Source organism: Megalops cyprinoides, chromosome 7 (assembly GCF_013368585.1).
Source record: "Megalops cyprinoides isolate fMegCyp1 chromosome 7, fMegCyp1.pri, whole genome shotgun sequence".
NCBI lineage: Eukaryota > Metazoa > Chordata > Actinopteri > Elopiformes > Megalopidae > Megalops > Megalops cyprinoides.
Genome location: NC_050589.1, coordinates 21870454 through 21895706, shown reverse-complemented (window position 1 = coordinate 21895706; position 25253 = coordinate 21870454). Strand labels below are relative to the sequence as shown.

The window sequence follows — 25253 nt, the reverse complement described above, 5'->3', positions numbered from 1 at the left end:
ACTCAACCCACGTGCAGCCTGTGCCAACCCCGCCCCCAGTTCCCAGGGGTCTCCCTCTCTCTGGACTGGATTGACACTGTTTTTCATCTGTGTTCGCACTCCACTGACTCGACTGATCACTGTAATAATGCTGCAGGGAGAGATGAGCTGGCAGAGGTATGGGCAATCCACCCAACTGCCATTTACCAGCGCAGGGGCAGGGGGCGGGGGGCAGGCACTGGTGGGGGTCAGGGCAATGACGTGCGGGATTTTTTGGGGGGAATGAGGGCTGACAGATATAGGGGCTTGGGGTTGAGTATGAGAGTGCAAAGAAAGAATGTGTTTCTGTGTGTGTGTGTGTGTGTGTGTGTGTGTGTGTGTGTGTGAGTTGTTAGGGGTTGAACAGAAACAGTGCGTGAGGATAGGGTAACTCTGATAAATGTGCTGTACAGATATAGGGTGTGAGGGTGAGGTTTGTGTGTGGGGTGTGTGAGTTTGTCCGCTGATCTGCAGTAAGATTACGGCCAAGCAAAACAACTTGCTCCTGAGTCAAAGTCATGCAAAATTTGCAAAAATCAATGACATTGATTTAACTTGCACCACAGGCCACGGGCCTACATTAATACTGAGGGCTGATATGTCAAACTGTGAGATGCGCTGTAGCATATCTGCAATCATTTGCCTTTTGGCATCCCATAACCTGAATATGTTTAATTTGGTTAAGTTGTTTTATTGCAGTAATTCATTTATCACAGAGTACCCTCTGGAAATCTGGTTCAATCTGTTAAATTTCAATTTGCATATATTGTATTTACTGAAATTGTTACTGTACAGCAGAAATGGTCTACTGCAAAGGGAGTTGAAAATCTTTGAGCTTTGAACACTAATGGACACAGCATAAGAACACTCTTGTCACTGTGAGAGGATGACTGAAACAGTCCCCAACAGTTCAGATTAAACATACTCCTCTTTGCTTTGTGTAATGAAAAGATCGTGCCATTACATTGGGGTGTCACTGCTTTAGAGATCAGCAGGAGTTTGTGGCTTTGTGACTCGGCACCAGAGGCTCAGAAAAGCTGCTCAGACAGCATGTGATTGGATTGGCTCCCAATTCCGCCATCAGCAGCGGTCAACTCAGCAAAAACGATCTTCCAATCTTACAAAGCTGTTAGCATCTCTCTCAGAAGCCCTGCCAAGTACACACACACACACACACACACTCATGCGTATCCATAAACACACAAAGTCATGCACACACAAGCTTGAATACAAAAACTCATATGCAGTTAGGCATGTACACACGTGCACACACACACACGCACACACACACACACACACACACTTACAACACACAAGCACATCAGGTGGAGACTTGCATTATGCATTAGCCTGGATGTGGTTCCTTTTTCGGGACCTAAGCCTGGCTTTTTACTCAGGACTCTGCGGTGTTGGAGGTCTGTCAATGGGGCTTTGCACCACTGGACCCAGAGGGCCTCATTCTTTCAAAATCCCTCCAAAAGGATGAGGGAGTACAGTGCTTTTAACCTGTGTGAAGCTGCTGCGTGTTTACAGCGTTACGTGAAAAACATTAACGAGATTATAAAAAATTGTACAATATACAATGCTCTAATCGCATATAAAGACTGTAATACTTCACACACCACGCAGAATGGTTACAAATGTGTCTGCCAGTGACATGCAAGCAGGTAAAGACTTCACGCTTTAACAGCAGATAATCGCTTTAATTTACACAAAGCTAATAGTTATAAATATGCTTTCTTCCCCGCGCTGAGTGCAGGAAGCAGGGATTCATGAGGTACTGGCATGTGGTGCAGTGACCAGTGCTGATGGCTGTGCTGCACACTGGACTCTGCTACTAGTCAGCTGGACACAGTAGTTCACCTAAAATGTAAACATGCAGCTGTTTTAAAAAAATCTGAAACTAACATCGAAAACTGTGTCATGTCATGTATGAACATGTGCAAACAAACAATGTCATGAACGGAGGCACAGGGGAAATGGCAGAGAAGGGCAGGAGGGCCACAAGTGTGGATTAGGAGCACTTACATCATCACGGCACTTCAGTGAAGAACACCTCGTTCTGCCTAATTAAAAATAATCAGGTGAAGTGCGCCTCTACAGGTGGCAATACAGAGGAGGGAGAGCACTCTGGCGGAAAAGCTTTTTTCCTTTCCTTTCCGCAATGTGCTTCTTTTTTTTTTTTTTATTACCACAGTGTGGGCAGGGTGGAGACTGCTGCTGACAGGACAGCACCAACGCTCTTTCACAGGGGAGCCCCGCACTCACACTTCAGGTGAACTTGCAGGTTCAGATCCTGCATGGGACATTGCTGCTGCAGCCTTGATTAGAATGCTTGCTTCGGTAAATACCCAGCCATGCAGACGGATAGCAAGTAAATGGCTAATAACATAATATAATGACTGGCAGCAAGAGAGAGAGCTCAAGAGCGAGAGAGAAGCAGGTGTTTTAGGTTGGAGCCCCAGGTGGGCCGCTGGTAATGCAGGCCTTGAGCAAGTTACAGCACTTCCTCTTCACAGTAAAACCCAGCTGGATTAGTGGGTTAAGGGATATAGGCAATGTAGCGGTAAGTGGCCCCACATAAGAGCTTCTACTGAACAAATAAATAATGTATATCAATGACACGAGCATGATGGTTATTCTACGGAGTGGAACTCAGCCCTCCCTGGGTGAGGAGGGAAAGTGCATCTGCCTGTGTGCGGCTCACGTACTGCTTTTTCCTGCCCCCTTCCCCCCACCCTGCAGCAAACAGCCCGTCTCCACACTCTGCGACCCGGATCATGTGGGCACATAAGGGGCTGTTTACTGCTTTGGGAGTTAATAACCCGCAAAAAAAAATTCCTCCTAACGGATCTCAAGGCAGTGTAATGTCTTTCCTCCCTTGACAAGGGGGCAGTGGGGGGCAGTGCCATTGGCGCATGCTAGCCAGCCCGCCGAGATCACCCCCCTAGGGAGCTCTGTAACACGTGGAACATGCTCGTATGACACTTCCTCAGCCCATTCAAATGCACATAATCAGGGACTCATTCATCTGTGTATAAACCTTGCACAGTATATCCTGATCCAGAATTGTTGCCAACAATCAGCCATTCCAATAACCTTTCCTGCTGCTTGTATGGTTTTAACCACTTCCTATCTGTTCAGTTGACATCTATTCAGCACCCCTGTTAATGTAAGAGACCAAGAATAAACCGAGATGCTCCAGTGAACTGTAGATCAGGTTGAGTTGGGAGAATCACTAGAGCGCCAGCGCTGGATGTGGAGTTGGGGTGAGGGCTGAGAAATGACTCATGACCATCATATCCTGAGCGTGATCCTAATTAGCGCCATGCTAATCCTATTCCCTCTGACCCTGACCCCGTCTGAACCTAATCCCTTTTTACACCAAATCTCTCTAATCCAAACAGGAGTGAAACCAGGAACAAAAATCAAGTTACCGTCCTGTAATGGCAGCACTCCACCCCTCTGACACCGCCAGTCCCCTCCCAGCCCCTTCAGTGTAAAGTGGGCCCTCTCTCTGACACACAAAATGCTCCCATCTGGCATAAGATGCTCTGCACAGTTTTAATATGCCCAAAGAGCATGCAGTCATAATCTAATTAAAGTGTCAGTCAGAGAAGTGTTCTGAAAAATAAATTAAAAAATGAAGGAATATAAACATACAAACAGAAAAAAAATGTTCTGAAAAGAGCGTTTTATTTCCTCTCTCCTCTTCTGAAGGTTTTTTTTTTATCGTTTTACACCCCCCACGAAGATTCATTACCTGTCATGACAATAAAGGCAAATGAAATCAACTCCAGTACATTATTAACAGCGTATTACCATTAGGATTCATTTGCAGTATTTGCCACAATATGATATTTTCAAACTGTTTTCACGGCTGATTAAAACAAAGGCAGAAATGAGAAGGCGAGACAGACAGCAAGGGAGGGAGAGAGAGAGACAGAGAGAGAGAGGAAAACAATATGACGCTTTCTATAGTGTGTGCCCAATCAGTGGAGACCTCTGCACCTGTGGAGAGGGGATCGATATGCATGCGCTGGACAAAATTCCTCCAGTCCCACACCCTGCATCATTCTGTTTAATAATGCATGATGTGGCGAGGGCTGTCATTACGCAGGTGAAAGCAAACATCTGGGGGGAGAGAGCCCTGGAGAGGGACCATCAGCCTGCAGGTGCCAGTGGGCTGGACTGGCATAACCAGCGGAACCAGCTTCACTGGAACCGACAGCGTACAGTATAAACAAGTCACGGGCACCTTATTCTATATTCCTAGAACAGAACATTCCAGCTAATGGTGCTGACATAGTATAAATATGGTCTTTATCATCATCATCGTCATCATCATCATCATCATCATTATAATCATCACTAATTGGGTACAGAATGACATGGTCTTTTGCAGTTATTGTAGAAATATTCCCACATGTAACACATGCAGTCCTGCCCTGCTTAACACAATATTCCATACTGCAAACTGCACAACAGTGTCCTCAGCCGTCCTCTCTTGCCTCCCTGTTTCTGATGTCACTCACATACACATTACACTACTTATTTGCTCAGCGCTTGCCCTTGTCAAGGGTGACTTGAGGTGTTTACAATTCGAAACAAAGACTTCCTATGCAGTACTCGTACTGCCAACAGACTGTGTCAGGATGTGTTCTGAATCTGTCCTGTAGCTGAAGGAGCAACAAGTGGGTCCTCTGGAGACACCAAAGAGGCCACATGCGTCCCAGTCCACACTCTGTACTGGGGAAACCAGAGTAGGCAGGCTCCTTAGCAGCCATCTTGCATCTGAAAGTCAGGCAAGACAGCTGCCTCAGAGGTTCCTACAAACCCTGACTTTGGCGCGGAAGACACAGTGAATAGCAATGGCCTTTCCATGGAAGGGGGGGCCGCGTGACTGTTTGTTTTAAATCTGTGAAAACCTGTACACAAATATCCCATGGGGGGGGGGGGGGGGGGGGGGTTGGAGTGTGGAGGAAGGGTGGGGGGTTAAAATCCATTTGTGGGTAGTGTACCATGACAGCCTTGCTCTGCACGGTGGTTTCCTGGGAGACGCGGATAGAAAGAAAATGACAACCGGGTTAACGACGACCGGTGGCGGCGCATGGCCGAGGATGCCTGCAGATCGATTCAGAACATTCCCAATGCTATACACCAGTGACCAAACACATGCACACACACACACACACACACACACACACACACACATTAACACAGAGACTCGGTGCATTTTGCTGCCTGGCAGTGCTGTCTGTTCCGGTGAGTGATCTTCCGGCCCATGGCCTGTCTGGGAATGAACTTGATTATTGCTGTCATCAGGAGCGGTCTCCGACGGACACAAACCCAGGGTCCGCGGGTCGTTCCGGGGAGATGGAGCAGACAGCGACATGCTCTGTGTGAGTACTAGCGAGGTGTACCTGTAACACTGTTACAGCTGCCCAAAACATGCATTTGGAGGCTGAGCAACCGCAAAATACAAAATGGGAGGAACACCAGAAAATATGATGTGAGACCTAGCCCTTGGCTGAGACAACTGACACAGGAAATCACCATGGAAACAGGGGTTTTAGTCACTCTCCCTTTTTGTGGCCAAAAAACACATCCCTCATTTTAGGGTGTGTGAGCATCCAACAACCCAAAATACCAAAACACTAAATCTGAAAGAAATGTCAAAACAATAATTCAGTCAGAATGTAGCCAATTGTAAAGAGTAACACAACATTGCAATGCTATGATTTTCATGTGTGTGGGTGGGGGGGGGGGGGGGGGGTAAATATGATTTTGAAACATTAGATAATTTATCAGAGTTGTCAGTGTCTGCCTTCAAAGTGAGTGTCTGGGTCTGCGTGGTGTGTTTTGATGTGACTGCTTCATTACACAGTGTTCAGGGTTGATAAGCTTAGCTTTGAGGGCCAATGTCTTCTCTCAGCAGCTAAGACCCCCAAGCTTATGTCCTTCATGCCCCTCTCAAGGTCAGACACCAAAAGACTGGAAACCCAGTAGGGTGCTTAGTTTAAAAAAAATTGAAAATATCCCTTATTAAATTGTGCAGACCTTAGGGCGGACAAGTTGAAGGGGCGATCGATGAAAGCATTATCTAATTTGATCTTTCCGAGGGTGCTCTCCCTGCTCTGTCCGCCAGCCGCTTTTCCAGTTAGATGTAACATTAGTGGCATATCGCACAGAGAGAGGATTCTCTGCGGTCAGTTAGTCTTCCCACAGCCACCTTCACACAAAGAGAAAAAAAGTCTTCTGAGAGCAGACCAGTGACCCATCGCCTCTGCAGGTCAAGTGGCCTTGCCGCCATGTCTCTTTTCATTGCCGGCCTTTTGGATGTTGGCCCAGTGGGCGGCTGCTGAGGGAGGTTGGGGGGTGGTGCCAGGTGGTGAGGGGAGGCACGAAAGAGGAAGTGTTTGTGTAGCGAGATCCTGAACAAACACAGGTGACCTTCTGTCCACCCCCATGCACCACCCCCACCCCCACCTAATCCACTCACTGAAGCACACAGACACATACACACACACACACACACACACACACACACACACACTGACAGAGGACAGCCAGTACATGCCTGGAAATGAGAAGCAAATTACTTCATTTACTTTCATTACGGGTGACAGAGAGGGGAGGGAGGGGGGGTGACAGAGAGGGGAGGGAGGGGGGGTGACAGAGGGAAGGGAGGGAGAGAGAGAGAGAGACGGGCAGGGACAGAGTTTTATGAGAGAGATGACAGAAAGACAAAGACCGAGAGAGACATCAAAAACAGACAAATGGAGAGATTGAGAGTGAGAAAAGAGAGAAAAGGAATACAGAAGGCATGGGAGGAACATCCACAGAGAAGCAGACTGAAAAGAGGTGACCACACCTTGTAGTGAGACAGGGATCTGAATATGGCAGGTCCCCCCTGATAACAACGTACACACCACACCTTTGCAGCGTAACAGGGATCTGTATATTACAACAAAATACACAGCTCAGACGCAAATTAGTTACCACCATTTTTTACTGTTACAGTAACATGGGTGATGCATGGATTAAAATAAGTAATTGGAGGAGGGAGGAAGGAAGGAAGGACAGACCTGTGACCGGACAACTGACTTTTACATGCCAGCTGGCTACACATGTAAACACACGGTGGAAGGGATATTCCTGAAAAGGCAGCTTTCTGAAAATCGTAAGTTTTTGAAAAATGGCATGAAGAGGGCGCAGGGGACTGGTTAGAAGGTGAGAGGTAGGTGAGAGAAGGTGAGAGGCACATTCACCGTTACTCCTCCTGTGTTTCTCTAAACGCTGCACAAATCATCGCAATGTCTGAACAAAAACTGCCACAATGTTGTGTACTGCGCTGTGATATAATTGTGCAGCCAGGCAGACCCAAGGCCGCTCGGCAAAGTGAAATTAAATGAAGTAAACAGTCATGCGCTGACCTCCACAGGCCTGTACATGGTGTATGTCGCTCCTGAGAATGGAGAATGCTGGGCTAACCCCATACTCACACACATCACAGGGACGTCATTACTACAAGTGATGACAGCCGCTGCCAACAGTAAACTCCCTCATAGGCGTGCTGTAATATACTTCTAAGCTCATGGGGGCAAGCCTAAATGTTAAGAAGAGTCTCATTAAACGTACACAGAGTAAAATGTACAGCCCCCTAGTGCCATTTTTTGAACATCAGCATGTACACAGCTTTAATAAATGTTTGTACATTTCAATTTGCTCAAGGGCAAAAACAATTGAGACCTGTTATGCGTTCAGCTCAGAGACTAATGATTTTCTTTTTCATGAATCAGAGGCAGTGATGATCATGCTAGTTAGATACGGGATGAAACGGCTTTTTAGCGCTCGTTTCGTGCTGCATCCATCAGTCTAACGGGCCTTGACGGAGAGGGTGATTAGAGAGCTTCTCAAAAACGGCCCAACGCCCCGCGTCGCTCCCTTTAGTCTATCAGAGAGCGCACCACCTCGTCTGCACCTCTGTGTTAATCTCTCACCACCAACGGCCTTGCGTTGCTTTATTAGTGTGTAATTACGAGTTGTTTAGCAACTGTGAAATACTGCAAGCGTTTGATGTATTGTATCTGATGCTAATTTGATTGGGGTAGGTCCAGGAAATGGACCTATTATCACAAATATCACAATATCACTAAATATCACAAAATAAATTATTAGAAAGTTGTGAAAATTAATGTTTTGTTTGTGAATGTCTAATTCATACATTTGAAGAGTGTGGGTTGACCCTGCAGCTTAAGAGGATTGTATTCTATGAGCTGGCAAAATGATGCAAGGTGGCTTATTATGTTTTAGCATTACATTGCTTTGTAGTTGTAATACAATATTTAACTCTAAAGTTAAATAAAGCTTGGCCTTGTGTACAGCTTCAAAAGCATCAATTCCTGTTTCCTGATCCTATGCTCTAACCTTTATTGATATAAATTACAAAACAGCAGCACAAATTCCCGTCCTCTCATCCTATTCTACAGGACAATTACTAAGGCTGATTAACTAAACAAACAAAATAATTCTAAACTAAACTGTTTTTCTTCTGCTGCAATATTGGAGTATTTGTGATTCCAGATCATCGTATATCATAGGTCATACACACTAAATCTGAATAAATGTGACAGCCAGAATGCATCACATATGTGGCAATATTCAATGCTATGCTCTAGCCATGAGCTACGTCTACATATTAAAAAAAAAAAAATGATGGAAATCCACAGAATAATCCATTAGTTCATACAGTAATGAAAATTCTTAAAACAATGACTTATGCTACAAAAGGTTTATATGACCCAGCAGTGAATTTAATCAGTAAAATGTCTAAATACCTGTGAAACTACATAAAAGAAACCTCTCATAATGTTTGCTCAGTTCTGCAGAAAATTCTATAGAGTAGAATGTATGTATTAAAAAATTAATAATAATCCCTTTGGCTCTTCTGCAGCAGTGCCCTCACTACTGTTGAATAAAGAACACAAATTCATGGCCTGCAAGATCAAACCAAAGCTAAAGCCCAATGGATGAAGAAAGGTAAGAAGTAGCAGTGGTATTCACATGGAGTCACATGGAGGCATTCACATGTGGAGTCAATTTATACTTAAGCTTTACCTTTTTACTTTACTTGACAAAATTAATAAGAAAAATGAAATATGACACATGCTGGATATACTGTATATTAGGTGCCTAGCTAAGTAGCAAGCTCAATAGTTTAGATACCATCTTCATCTTATTTTTTTTAATATTCTCATATAACTGATCTCTGTCTGGCTGCATATAACAATAGCATCATTTGGTTTATTCCAACAACTATTGCTATCTTAACCAGCAACCAATTACACAGCTGGCTTGGTTAAAAATGTTAACCAAGTTTCAAGATGACAACTGTATCACAGAATGGAGAAACATAAATCTGTAGCTTCTTGTCAATCTGAGAAAGGAAAGAACATTTCCCCCAGAATCCAATGGTTGCAGTCAGTTGAAATACACAAGCCCACAATTGTTTATGTTTTGTCCTTCATACTTATGTCCCAGGCTACCACTTTTTGAATTAATATGATGAGGTTTGAACTGAATAGTACTCTTCTGATCAGGCAGCACTAACTGAATGATGTCAATCTTTAAGAGCATGCTGTTGAAATTTCCTTCAAAACTAGCAAGCTTGTTTGATGGTCCATTTTCTGGGGTACTCTCTGCTCTGCACGTAAACACAAACACTCCAGAGGATGAACCAGAGGCAACTAAGCATAATCACATACACACACACACACACACAGACACACTAACACACACGCACACACACACACTAACACACACACACACAAACACACACACACACACACAGACACACTAACACACACACACATACACACACACACACACACACCCCCTCACACACAGATCACTCCGAGAAATCAACTAGATGTCACAAAACACATTTATAAATGAATAAACAGCACAGATATCACTGTGGGTTATTTACATTGCTTTTCCGATCAATTTGTGCATAAGTGACTTCACAAATATTGACTTGGTGATCCTTTATGATAATTTCCCTTCAACAATCTCTCTGGCTGCAGGAGGGTATCGATCCTTATGACTTTTTTTTTTCCTCATTCTCTTTTTCGACATGTGTGTGATTTCTGATGGCAGACTGCTGTAGCAGGGAGCTGAGGCCAGAGGGAAACTGTGGCTCGCCCTGTGGCAGTGGAGGACAGCTGACTGGGAATGTGCCAGAATCTGTCACTGTTATAAAAACACCCGCTGCGTTTACAGAGGGTGAAAGGTGAGGGTGTCAAACAAGGAGAGGGAGGGGCGAGTATAGCAGTATTGCTAGGGACAGTACCAGCGTTCTCTATAAATATGTGGATGTAGACTGTACATAAAAATAGAACCTCCAACAGAACTGAATATTCCATAGCATGGGCAGACACCTTTACACACTTCTCCAAAGCAAAGAGGACCTTTTTTGACAATGAAAATTTTCCCTTGTCAAAATGGGAATATGGGTTAACCCCTGTGCGACGTCTCTTAAAGCAGATCGTCTTTTGAAAGTCTAATGCTTCACAGGGACCAAACATTACTCTAACTCAATCTAATTTATTGCATAATCTAAATGCTTGTCATTTACCTTCACATTAGGACACATCAATCAGCCTCAGAAATCTGCCTACAGCTCTCTCCGAGACGCTTTGTCCAATCAAATTGCCATCATTGCTCTGAGTATCTGGGGAAGTGAGCTCATGCATTTTTACCAATACTCGTGTGTTAATAAGGGAAATATGTTCTGCAGGACCTTGAGTTCATCCTGTTCTGGAGGCACATCATTCGGAGAAGGCTGATACAATTCGATTTTCATAAAGGCACTGTAAGCATTTGCCCAGATCCCAAGCTGCGAAATCCTATTCATTTAGAAAGAGGTTCTCAATGGGGCTCTTTGATTAAGCATCGACCCAGCAATTCTCTTTGGAATAGATACACATCAAGTGCAAGCAACACGCAGGGGCACTCACACAGACACACACGCACACACGCACATGCACTCATGCACATGTACATGCACAGATGCTGATTGAGTCTACTGCTGAAGATGCACAGGGAGATCATGTAAACAGTATACGTAAACACAGATTTCTATTTACACTAAATGTCAGACAGCAAGTGTCAAATTCTTACACAGTGAAGGCTCCTGAAAAGGAGAGCCATGTATTGACCTTTGATGTTAGATGGATTCCTTCAGAGACTGACCGTGAGCAACAAGGTGCAAAAATGAGTTGTGTTTGGATATCAAGTAAATCGGACAGGCAGAATTTCATTTTTGCAAGATGAGTGCCAAGCAATTGACCTATACTGAAAACCAAATGACAGGTGCAGCCGCATTTTATTTTGTTGTATTGGTTAGGAATGAAATGGTATCTTAATACTGAGACTATTTTTTGGCTGCCTTTTCAAGCCTGCAGCTTTTCAAATACGTGATATTTCCAGCAGCCTTTTTTTTTTTTACATCTGCTGCTTTTACACTGTGTCTTACAGGAAGTGATGACATGTGAGAACCCCCTACTGCCAGGATGTTGAACTGCACTTTTTAAAATGGGTGGCAATAAAAAGAGATACTGATAAAGACAGGGGTCTTACCTTAATGTTGTCCTGCCAAGGATGCTCCTTCTGCAATCGTTCCGCCTCTCTGGCCAGCCTCTGCAGAAGACAAAAGGTGAAAAGTCAGATGTTAGAGAACATATTTTGACCTAGTGAATTAAAGAAGCTGTAACCAATTTTTTAGATCACAGTTAAGTAGTATATTGATAACACAACAACAGTCATCAACCATAATCATTTAGTAACATACTGATTTAGTAATCATGTAGTAACTGTATTCCCCATGTAGTCTTGTTTCCCATGTCCACTTATTCCCCAGATTTAGAACTGCCCCTCTGTCCCCCACATTCCGAAAATGCCATCTAAGATGAAAGCTGTTCCCATGATCCCAATGCATGCAGCTTACACAAGGCTTACAAGAGGCATGTCATGTTTAGAACACCGTAACACCTCTACTGTTTAAGAGACTTTTTCGAAACGGTTGGAAAGTCACAGCCTCCTTGCAATTCCACTTAAAAGGTAGGTTCTCCATCTTTGAAAACACAGTGGCACTGTGGCCTAATTGGTCTCCCCCCACTTACAGCCAACATTAGTGAGCTCAGGAAACCTTGTCAAGCATGGCGCCATGGACAGTTAACACATTTGTACACTACTTTACACCCATTGATTTTGTGTCTGGGGGCAAAAGCAGGGCAATTCAATCTTTCCAGTACAATGGCGAGTGATTTAATTGCAGCCAAGCAATTCATTGCAGTGAGGCTCTGAAAAGTTAAATGTCCTAAAAGTGCAGTGTCTTTCACCACCCCTTCATGGTAGCACATGTTTGTCCTTAAGAGTTATGTGTTTCCTGGTGTAGTTCAATTATGTGCCTGTGGCATTCCTTCTCCCTTAAAAAAACATATATTTGTCCCACAATCTCAGTGCTGAGCAGAACATTAGCACTATCAGATCCCTCATGCGAAAGCTGCCCTCTGGTCGAGGGGTACCACGTGACAGTTAAATGGTGACTGGGTTTGGCACCGACCAGCCTTATCGCTCACAGCACACTGACGGGAGGGACAGGGGTCACGAGGGGGGAACTCGGTCCTCAGAGCTCTTAGACAAGACCAGCTCCTCACGGTCCCACAGAGACTGCTGGGCTGCCACTATCAGAGCATTCCTAAAGGAAGCCATCCCTCTTTTGTCTGTGGAGATAAGGACTGGGCATGTTGGCGGGGAGGGGCAGAGGGGAGGAGGGGAGGAGAGGAAAAGTGGACGCCGTAATTCATCTCTGGGTGCAATTCTTACTCTTGTGATGGGATCCAGTCGAGAAAGATGCGGGGGTCACATTTTACGACGTGCCGTACTCCTCAAACCCCACTGGCCCCCACCGGCCTGCCCGGGCCACCCGGCCGTCCGCCTCCACCCAGGCCTGCGCCTTTCACTTGTGCTTTATGCGCCCGCTCCTCTTTGAGAGGATAAGAGACGCATTTATCAATATTTATAATAGTTTTCCCTTTTTTTGAGCGGCTGCATTGCCACACCATCACTGTGTGTTGATAAATGTCACCCCTGCCTCTCTTAAGCACCGCTTTGCTGCGCTGCCAGATGTCGGGTTGGTTCACGCTCACAACCTCGATCGCTCACCTGCCGGCTCGCCCCTCCGCTGTTTATTTATTCATCCCCGTCAGCCATTACACCGGAAGCCTCTGGGAGTCACCCCACAACTTTCATTTCCTCCACGCCAAAAGACCTCACCCAGTGCATCTGGACCTGGGCATCACGATGGCCTTGAATTATTAATGTCTTTTTTCATTATTTTGAAGGGATGGAGGGCTCTGTTTTATGATGCTAACAAGGGTTGTTGTTGAACTAATAAGGCAAGAAAAACCAGGCCTAGAGTTTGGTTAGATGGAGCAGGATGCTAACAGATAGTGTTACCAGTAATATGCATACCCAAGGGAAGCTTGGCACAACCGTGCTTGGCACAAATATTTTATTTTCTCTGAGGAGACCATAAAACATATCTTCAAGCTGCAATTAGATGCACATATGCTAAATACAACAACTGCGGTCACATATTAAATCAACAATTGTCCCGTTACAAATCCCAAATAAGATGTCAGCAGTTACGGTTCCAGCAGTGACTTGAGAATAATGTGGTGCTGACAATGATGACCACAGTAAGAACCATTACAGAAATGACTGCCTTTTCTGGAGCTGCAAAAGTGCCCATGTTGAAGTAGTTTAAGAGCTGAACAGGAAGGCTTGCTGGGCCTATGGTCTTCCTATCAGTCTCACGCCTCTGGTCCCTGGGCCCCGGCCTTACAGCCCTGTGTCGTCAATAATAGAGCAGAGAGATGAATTTTTAACAAGCTGTCAGTCCCTCCTCCTGCTTGCTGCTCAGACAGTCAGAGACATGCGGCCATGAGAGAGCTCTGCTGTTTGTTGGACAAGTGAGACACACAGTGGGGTGGGGGGTGGCGGGGGACAGCACTCTCATAAATACTGTATTTATCTGAGCAAGGCCTGTCAACTGATAAAGGCTGAAGAATGGGGAGGAGCCTTTAAATATAGACTTAGAAGAGAAAATTTGAATATTCTGTCTTCAAAAATACCAGGGGCTTGCTGAAATATGCTGCCAGACTTTTTTGTCATAGCAAGAGTGGCTCTACCTATGTGTCACTCCATTACTCCACCCCACAAGTGCTGACAGGACAACTGGACAGATGACGCACCACTCCCTCCTCCATCTCCCTGCTGTAGTGAGACTCCGCCTTCCACTATCTGAGCAAAGAAAAGGCATATTCCAGGGTGTGGAGGTCCCACAGCCAATCACAGAGTGAGAATGTGGATACGTGTAATGTCCAAAGTCAATCGTACGCCAGATCCCTTGCAGTGAAGACACTGTCCGCAGTCAATCAAAGGGCATGGTCCCGGGGTACAAGAGATGTGCCCACAAGCAATCATAGACCCAGTACGTGGCTATGTGTGAGCAGCCCACTGATCTGATCTTTGCCATGTGCTCCCTTCCTGAACATTGCACACACACATACCATGGAAACAGCCATGTAGCAATTAATCTTTAATAAATCCAAAGGTCATCTCCAGAGGGCAGGTGACAGCTCCATAATTCATAAGCCTGCTTGTATATCAGAGTTGCAAAATTATATTCATGTTGAGATCAGCCAAAGCTCATTTTCAACCACTCTGTGCTTTTTTTTTTTCTTTGACTGGAGCCATTATATTTGATATCCATTGGAACAAATTGACGGCTGTCACCAGGGGGGCGGGAGGCCATTTGTTAAATTGCTTAATTGCCTGAAATCAGCACTATTAGTCGAGCGGGTAATATCTCTCAGCGATGCTTTTTAAACATTACTCAGTGACATGTCAGGTCTGTAGAGAAGCGGGGTCAGAGTTGGTGGGGAAGGGGGGGGGGTGCTGTTTTTGAAAATCGGAGCTCAGCTGAGACCGTTTTCATTTGTCACCTTGTAATGTGCCATTATCTTCAGTCCCCTATGTCGACGTGCTGTGGCTGTGGATTGTAGGTCCTCTGAAGAGCAGCCGCTCTCAGATCAGGCCTCACACTGCCACCAAAGTGTGCTTCACAAAGATCAGGCACCATGCTGCCGAGAGAGACTCCGCTCCCGCTGAGATGCAGCGCGGCAGGCGGTGTGCAAGTGGGGGGGAGCAGATAGGGTGAGAGCACAGTGCAGGAAGAGCACAGGCAGGGTGTAGGTAGGGCAAAAGCAGGAGACAGGCAGGGTATAAGGAGGGTAAAAGCAGGGCACAGGTAGAGTATAGGTAGAATAAAAGCAGGAGACAGGCAGGGTGTAGGTATGATAACAGCAGGGTAAAGGTAGAGTATAGACAGGGTAAATGAAGCTTAGCAGCAGGGTGTAAAAGGAACGTGGGAGGGGTACGTGTGAGGCGCAAGCAGGACACAGGCAGGTAGCTCTTTCATCTCCACAGTGCCAAGAGTTTCCCCAAGGGTTTGGGATATTGAATGCATAGAGCAGTGGCACGGGATGAATTATTACAGAGATATGAAGAGGAGGGGTTACGATGTGACAGTAGTTTTAAGCGTTACACAGCACACATCTCCCCACTTCTAAGATATATTATTTATGAGGGGTGGGCTGGGTCTTCAGGAGCAGAGAGAGCCTGTGTGCAGCAGAAGACAGATGTTCAGAGGGCAGGCCTTGATGTGGGCGGGGGAAAGGGGTGCTGGGGTGGGGTCAAAAGCCCCTGTCAGCCTGGTCTTTTGTTGAGACAAAGGAATGAGCATTGACATGTCAGAGGAGGGTCAAACTGTTGATCCATCTGGTTGCATGCTGTGAGAAGGAACTTTTAAAGAATTAAAAAGTAGACCTGGCGAGGAAGAAGCTCTTCTGGTTGATTACAGGGACAAACATCAGTCCAACATCACACATTCATCAGCGCGAATGACCCAAACAAATGAGAATTCTACATTCTTTATTCATTGTCATTGAACATCATCTTGGAATGCTAAAAACTAAAATATCAACAACAGAAAAAGAGAAAACAATGAGACTTCAACCATAATTACACATGAAGTACACAGCTGTCTTGGGATCTGGTAGCTTGTAAGTGTTTCTTGAATTTTTTAACCACATCTCAATTTTTAATGAATCTTGTCTCTGTGTGTTTATAGTGCAGTCTGGTGCTCTTCTCCTCTGAAAACGCAAGGGCTATATCTTAAGCCCCATGTTGCCGTTCCTATCTACTGGCCCTGTGTTCCATAAGTATTCCATCCTTCTATCTCCATTAAGTCTTCCTGAAACATTTTGGTACATTTGTGAGAGTCTAGAACAGGGATGTGTCTTCTTTTAGTCCTCCCTTGTTCAGAAAGGCAATGAGCAATGGGTTTGATCCATGCAAGCTGCGCATGAATCCAGGAGCAGTGGAACGTACTTCACACTGTGCTGGGCTGCGATTGGAGCCATGCTGTTCAGACACAGCAGAGGAAAGCACAGCATAGCAGAGCACAGATGCCTGTGTCTCTCTATGCCAAAAGCTGTCCTGTCACTTCTGTGAGGCACAGGGCTACATTTGAACCCTGGTGACCCTCAGAGTGGGAGCCTGTCCTGATTTCCATGGCATATAGCAGCTTTATATATGAGCACACCCACCCTGGACAGGGTGGCCACTGTAGAGCCATTAACCCAATCTTTCTCTGTAAAGATATATGCTGGGCAGGCAGACAGAGGCGATGGGTGCTGTTTCTAAACCCTTTAGTTTGATATGTCATCAGCATCCATAGAGCAGTGGAAAACAGCTGTCACGGCTGCATTTTTTGTGTTGGGAGGAAATGGCAGAATATTTGTGATGTGCTTCTAAAGCTGTGAGCCAGAAGGTCCCACAAGCTTGCTGAAGCCAAGCACCAGGAGATTACGATCTTAAATATTCATAGGTGTCCTGGCTTTTTTTTTTTTTTTTGCAAGTTCCAGAGGGGAGAGGTTTAATCATTCAAAGTCACATTATTTATAGACTTGACTGTACACCAGAGGCGAGGTTTTTCACTCCCTCACACAGCTGTGTCAGCAGCCCACTGCAGGGTCTGAACACCGAGAAACACCCACACTCGTGTTAAAGCAGCGTGTTAAGGCAGCGTGCTGCGCGGAGCACTAGGCCCTGAACTGGTTTGAATCCCAGGTGTGACGTTGCTGTTGTGCAAGATTGCCAAAACTGCCGAGGTGAAAATCCCAGCGGCTCAAGTGCATTACGTGTTAGGCAAAGGGAACAATTGTAACTCGCCCAGGATAACAGCATCTGCTGAGCAAATAAATCAATCAATAGCAAGCAGCACCCCGAGCTGACTGCCTTGAAAGAAAGAGCATTTTAATCAATGATACTGGGTTACGCAGCAGTCTTTTTAATGCCTGATCCAATTCGTTCCCTATCTCAAATCCTTCTGCCAGGCAAGGCGTGCGATTCAACCTTGTGTTTGTCCCTTTCCACTGCTTCTTGCATGGGTGGTGCACTGTCTTTATGGTAAATAAGAAACAATGGATGAACAAAAAGCCTGAAGCAAATATCCTTAGCAAATCTGTCTGGCATGAAAAATAAACTGGTATAACCACAAGAGATTAAAAACATTGAGCAACTTCAGTATGAACTGTAAGATACACCACTAGCATAACAGAGGCATGCACAGTGATACTTGTGTACTAAACTGCACTGAAATTAAGGAACACTGTATGAATACTATTTAGAAACACATAATATACACAGTAGTACAAAACAGACACACCTAATTGGCTACTATTTTTCTCAAAGAAATCAAACACAAAAATGCAACACACATATAAGAACAGACACATTGATTACAGTGAATGGGAGCCATATGATAATTTCTGCACAATGAAATACATGATACAAAACCCATATTAAAAGTCAAAAAAGAAAAACATTTTTGCAGTATTACACCCAGGTGTTACCCCGATCACCCTCTGCAACCTTCAATCATTCGGCCTTATGAGCAGTGGTTTAACTACTCCACACTGTTCTCTTCAGCATTCAGAGACGACTCTTTAAGTGAGTTTCAGAATTTGCTTTAAGCTCTTCATTCTCTACCTCTAGGTAGGATTATGGCCAATCAGAAAATCACTGAATTGGAACGATCCTGCCATAACAGATAGAGAGACTTTCAGGGTCTAGCAACTAATATATATGTATATATTATATCCATTCTCTCTCCCTTCCCCCTTTTTCTCTCGCTAGCTCTCCCTGCTCTTCAATTGACTGGTCAAACCTGCACTGCAGCAAAATCAGTAACCCCCAACAGAGCCAGAGAAGACAGAAACAGTTGCCTGTGGGCTTGGTGGAGAGGCTTAGTTGTTCACATGGCAAATGTAAAGCCCAGATACCAGACGTGATGTCTGACAGCAAATGGATTCACCTTGGTGAAACAAACCGGAGGTTATACCCCCCACATAAAATGAAATCTGTACATTTGCAAAGGACAAAATATGCACAGTGCTGTTGCCCTGATTTTTTCAGTATCTGTTAGTAATACCCCACAGACATGTAAATGTCCTTGATGCAATAATGAGGCAAATTTTCAGTTTTATTTCAGATTTTTGTCTTTCTAAAACCTCTAATTACATTCCATTACAGGCCGCAAGGGTCATTTACAGTGCAAACGCTACCACTATAAGTACTGTATATGAAGTCAGAGTGAAAAAATAGGGTTGAGACCCGGTTTAAAAAAAGAATCAACCTCAGTTTCAGGCTTTGAACACAGGGAGGATTTTGAAACAGCACAGAGTATACACAAAGGGATATGTGAATTACATGGGGAATACAAGATTTCTCCATGGTTCTCCAAACCCCCATGCACTTAGAAGAATCAGAAATAGAAGTCTGAGCTAAGAGAGATTTTTTTTATTATTTGAATGGGTTGTGACTTTCGGAGCCGACATCTCGAGTTGTTACAGTACGTTAGTGCTGTACAGTACATGCTGCTTTTGCAGGTCCTTCTTGGACTGACTACTATGGTGATTCCGGTTCTCTCTGATGCTCTCTGTCTGGCCCTCTGGTCAGTGTTTCAGTCCTAATGATGCTACTGTTGGCAGCATCAAAACACAATCCGTATTGTCGTCAGTGTGCTGAAATGCTATAATATATAAATGTATTTATATATTATATTTTGTAAGACCAGAGTGTGACGCAATGGAATTGTACATGTATCCCAGAGAGGGATAAATAATGACCCTTAATACAGGATCCCTTATGGGTCCTCTTCTAGTTTTGCTTTGTTGGTGTTGTTAACCAGCTTTAACAGACAGACAGAGGAAAAACTACAGAAAGGGCAAGGGGCCCTGTCATTGTATTATACAGCTGCTCATGCATTCCAGTCTCCAAACAGCTCCCTGGCCAGCCTGCTTCCAGGGCCTGTGTGTGTGTGCAGTGCTATTGTAGCCTGTGAAGATAATCTCTTGCTTTGTTTTCCCTAATCCCTCCTTCTATTGAAACGTTCCTCTTTTATTTTCCCTCACCGCTCTGTAGCCCCTCTCTGCAGTCCAAACACCTCGGCTGTCAACACAGAGAGGAGCTCTGGCGCCGTGGACCGCCCTTGCCGAGCAATCACGGCAAAGCAAACAAACGAACTTTCCAATTATTCAATTATTTATTGAAAAAAAAAAACAACAACAAAGAATGCCTGCCTGGAATGCGCGCAAATATTCACACTGTTCCGTATCTAAAGTGTGAAATTGGCTGCTTAAAATTCATTAATACCTTTAATACTTTTGCCTATTGAATAGATCACAGAGATCAGGAAAGACACAACATGTTTGATCTACACCAATCTGGTTGATTGTGCAGCACGACTTACTCCTCTTTAATGTTTAGTAGCTCACGAGTATGTCTTTGTACATATAGTACATCCCAGTGTTCACACTGGGCTTCAAAACAGCTGCAACTTAATGTGTGCCTGTGCACTTTCGTATACTCAATGTTCTGTATTTCCAGCACCAAGGACAGCAGAGTGTTACACTGCTCCTAGTGGTGATGATCTGCCACTGCGCTCCTACCGTGCTCCCAACCTGAAAAATGAATAGTGAATTACTTATTTTGTGTGGGTTGTGTTTACATTTTTTGTTACAGGTGCAATAGGCTGTGACCAGACCATATTCCTTGTTTAAAAAACTATAATAAGCTGATGAATCTTCACTAATACTGAAAAGTCCAGCATTGTCTACATTATTGCAGGTATATCCAGTTATGTGTACATTAATGCCGGTATGCCAGGGAGTGCCTATACGACTGCAGTTATGCTTCATGAAACCAGGATTGTCCATCACTTCCTACAGTATATAAATGAAGGTAGGACGGTATATAAAGGAAGGTAGGTTTATGAAAGCAGGCACTGTCTGCCCAGTACTGCCTATATAAATGCAAGTAGCCTCAGCAGTTGCCCTATAGCACATCCCACAGAACTCTAGCACTCAGCACAAGGGGTAGATTAGAAACCTGCATTAGCAGCATCCCTTGGGGGTGTAAATCTACAAATGACTCGATGCTGGTGGGGGAGGGGGGCAGCCAGTATCAGCAGGCAGAGTGGGCCCTGTATGTCCTGGCAGGTGAGCCCTGCCCACCACACTCCGTGCCGCAGGCTAGGCGCATATCGTATCTCCCTCATCTGACACTGTCTCTTCCTCGTGCTCAGGCTCTCCATCTCTCCTACTGTAGTTATCACCTCTTTGTCCACGTTGACTCACTCGCCCTCACCCTCTCTCTTCCTCGCTCTCTCACTCCCTCTCCCACTGACCACCTCTCTTGCCCTCTCTCTCACACCCGCTCCCTCGTGCTGAAACACTGTCTCTCCCGCTGTATTACTCGCCATGATGACTCACTCTTTCCTTTCCTCTTTCACTCATTTTCTCTTTTCTCTCTCTCAGAGAAAACTTGGTTCGTGGGTTCTGTTAGCCGCCTGTAAGTTACTGCTGAAAGGAAGCATGGGGCCAAAGCTGTCAGAAGTTTCATCGATCTCATAAAAATGTAGTCATTTCAGTGACCCTGTGAAATGTGTGTTCAAAGCGCTCAAAGTAAGTGATGGTTGATGACGTGGTATATTTAAATCACAGAAGACTTAAACGCAGCATCCAATATTGTTTGTTTCCGTTTGCTGCTGAATGCCATCATGAGCATGGCGAAGAACAACTGTGGCAGCAAAGTGACCGAGAAAGAGCGCGAGTGAGAGGTGTCTCGGGACTCTGTGTACTATTGGCTGATGTGACACGTCGAGAGTTTGTACATGGTTTAACCTTCTAGTCCCTGCTGCAGTCAGAAATAGGTCTGGAAGCTTTAGGCGCAAAGAAGCCCGGGACGACCAATTTATCAAGGCCGGCTATCGAGCCCCCGCTCTCCAAACAATGCAGTTATGTATGTCGAAAGAGGTGGCTTCAGGCCATCGATTGTAATTACTTCACTTTCGCATCCTGTACAATCGGCCCCCAGGGGCGGCAAGCGGCGGCCGCGCTGGGCATCTTGGCAGACAGCGCAGTATAGTTTGTTGTGCTTGTTGTGTTTATTACCTCCTAAAACACCTTGGCCTGTGATTCACATTCATTTCGGTGTAATTTACGTCGTGGTACAGACGTACTGTGCAAATTAATTCACACATTCATTTTCCTGAGATGGGGGAAATTACACTGCTGATGTTCTCTCGGCTTCATGCGCGACGCGCCGCGGCGTTCGCCGAAACACAGCCACCAGGGTGGCAGCTGCGCATTATGGGCCTGATTTTGTACGGACAGGGCTATCAAATCTGGCCATAATGGGTACAGATGCTCGTTCATTCCACCCACCACGCGTCCAAATAGGTGCATCCAGAACCAGGTCAGTGTAAGTGACCGCTCAAAGATTCAACTCTGAGCTCCCACTCTGCTCATAATCAGAGCGTTTTCTCTAACTCTGGCATACTGGAAATTACAGACATTGCAATTAAACATTTCTAAACTTCATTTCACCGCATGCATTAAGTGAGCTGTAGATTCTGTGGAGAGTGGAGACATTCACAGAGACAACAGCCAGGACTCTACGTCACTCTTGCTCAGCTGCACTGAGGCCCGCTGGCCCTTCAAATGTAAAAATCCCAAATGCTGCACGCTGCAACCAGATCCTCAACCTTAAAATTGAGTTCCCCATGGCCAGCCATTACACATATATAATATATCATAATATTATCCCTGAGGGCCACCTACAGCTAGTGAGGCCTGTTCCACAAATGAAGCATATGTATAAAAGCAGTAATTTGGCTCACGCGTCATTTAGCGCCAACAAGGCGGGGGAATTATGGCGGCCCAAGCAGCAGAGTGTGGGATTGGATGAGGAGGTGGTCTTGTTAGGGGGATTCTGGTTGTAGGCAAACATCCCCCATGCACCCCCCCACCCCACCCCATCTCCTCTGCCTAGTTCAGCCTGCTCTCCCCCAAGCCAGTTCCAGGCTCACAGCAGCACAGTCACCTCCTCTGGCTTGGCTTGGCCTGACTGGACTTGACAGAGGGTGTCGGCCTCCTGAGCTCTCCTCCCGTATTGATTGGACGAGACTCCTGAATCCCCTGGATCTTTGATGCCACTAACTCCTCTGTCAATAGGGATGTCAGTCTGCTCCCGGCATTGCAAACAGAGGGAGAAAACCCACAGAATTACCAGGAAAACAGCCTGAAGGATAGGACACAGTGATTCCCACACAGCCGCACAATCAACATAAAGGGTGGCTCATGTTGCAAATGGGAAAAAATGTCTGCCTGATATAAAAGAGCAGTCCACATGATGGCCCACACAGTGTTTTCAGGGTGAATGCGGCCCACTTTGGTAAATGGGTTGAGAACTGCTGTTGTAGTAAATTGGTCAGTGCTATAGAACATTTTTGACTGACAGTCGATGGCGAGGGATAATGTGTGGCAGCAGGGAAGAGTCGCTATTGACAGAGGAGTTAGTGACTTTAAAGGCCCAGGGATTCAGAGACCCTGTTCAATCAATACATGGCCCACATTAAGCCAGTAAAATATCATCTCTGTTACATCCTTAGGTCACATAATGTGCTGAAGTTGAGAAAATTCCACAAACTTTTTAAATGTATGCATAGTTTTAAAATCTCTGCATGGATTAGCCCTTAAGGAATTTGTACAGCTCAGTTCAGAAAAAAAAAACTGTTCGAGTCACAAGGACAACTGAAAGACTTGACTATGTCGTGCCACAGTTTGCACAGACAGCTTTTTGAATCAAGGGTACAATGTTCTGGAATACTTTATCAGAGGATATTAAAAGAACATGTAAAAACACTGAAACTAAAAGAGTGACTAAGACATAGACAAATTTGCAACCATTAACAGTTTTTATAGTACAATTTTTTTCAGGTAGGTATTTATTTAAGCAGATTGTTTTGGTATTCAATATCTTACAAGTAGCCCTATTATTCAAAACAATGTACTGTACATCATTATATACACATACCTTTTCATTAACAGTTTTTAATAGTAGTGGCCTTTAATGTAATTATGTACTGAGATACACTATTTTAATATTACATATTTTTGATATATATTTCAGTTGAAATATTTTTCATCTTTCCCTTTTCTTTTTTGTTTTAATTATTATATTTGTAAAGTTTTGTACTTTTATGTATGATCATGTATGCAATTCACCAGCTCCAGGAATACCAATGAAACGCAGCCTGTAGTTAACCTGAGTACAATGCATTGGTTAATGGGTCAGGGATGTTTTGAATCATATGCAATAGATATATGCATGGCTATAACTAAAAATATGGGCAGTGGAAAGTCACTTCAAGGTTTCATGTATTTACATTTCCATATTGAATTCAGATAAAACATGAAGCAAAGAAATGGAATCAACCCTACAATTCACAAAACTGTACATACACTGTATTTCTTTTCATAACCTATATGCATAAGCTCCCTAGTCAAAATTAAAAGCTATACACACATGCACATCTCATGGTCCCTCTCTATTACACACACAGACACATACACACACAGACAAAACACACACACGCACACACACACACATGCACACACACACACGCACACACACACACAAAATAAATCTAAAAAATAGCAACCATTTCAATTATTCATTATTTAGTCATTGAAATATTCAAACCATAATGGAAGTAATTGCTTCCATTACTGCAGGCTTAAAGGGATAGGAAGTCTTTCATATTCCTCCTAACTACAGCACACTGCAATTTCTCCATTGTCTGATTTCTGCATTGGAGATAATCTACACAGCAAAATCAAAGGGGGGCATGAAGAGGTAGTTACACTGCAAGCAGGGAAGTAGTTTTCCACAGAGCATCTCACTGTTGAGCAATCTGACAGCTTTTATGAAACCCTCTCTTGTTGTATATGCATAGCCTAGGCTGAGCGACAGCGTTAGACTGACAGCATGCCATTTAAACACCTTCAGCTGCGAGACAGATAACAAGAGCACGCAGGCAAAAATGTACGCTCAGCAATGGGACGTGCAGTGGTATGTTCCCCCACACCGCTTTTGATTGGATCTTTGTAATTACAAGAAAATCTGGAAGGGCTGGGCCGATGTTCGACGACAATGGAAAGTGCAATAATCGAAAACGGTGTGGGTACAGTTTTGTGCCAATGATATTGCTACAGTTAGGCGGTGACCACAATACTGCACCCATTGAACTGAGGAGAATGTATTGCATAGCAATATCGATGCTGAGGGTGTGTGGGTTGGGGAGGGGGGTTATGCGCACTCTCCAAAGTGCATGAGAGGGAGTGGCTGCTTCGAGTGTTCATATAAAAGTGGTACTGTATGCGTAGTTATGAAAGCATTATGGGTTTTGGAGATTTAACATAAGGCTATAAACAGAAGGCAAATTAGCATGGGAGAGGAAAGAAGAAAATTTACAGGAACAGTGGACATTTTAGGTAATTAACCCCAGAATGTGAGTTTATTTGTGCTGTCACAGTTAGCTGTAGCGGATCTATTGTTTTTCAGCACTTGTTTGTAACCCTGGATTTGCCTAGTTGTTCGCTGTCAAGCTAATAAAACGCCACCTGGACATTTCTATTTCCGCATCCTAGTCTCTTTGCAACAATGCGTCTCAGCCCACCGCACACATTTTATGTGCG

General features: G+C 44.6%; 1 protein-coding gene across 2 annotated transcripts in view; it reads right to left on the bottom strand.

The window, feature by feature from the left end:
• Positions 1–25253, bottom strand: part of cacna2d2a (calcium channel, voltage-dependent, alpha 2/delta subunit 2a) — a 240171-nt gene that overhangs the window by 107822 nt on the left and 107096 nt on the right. For both annotated transcript variants that reach the window (XM_036532940.1, XM_036532941.1), the window contains exon 4: positions 11662–11721. In XM_036532940.1, the coding sequence (XP_036388833.1) occupies positions 11662–11721 (60 nt within the window). The remainder of the gene's footprint in view (positions 1–11661; positions 11722–25253) is intronic.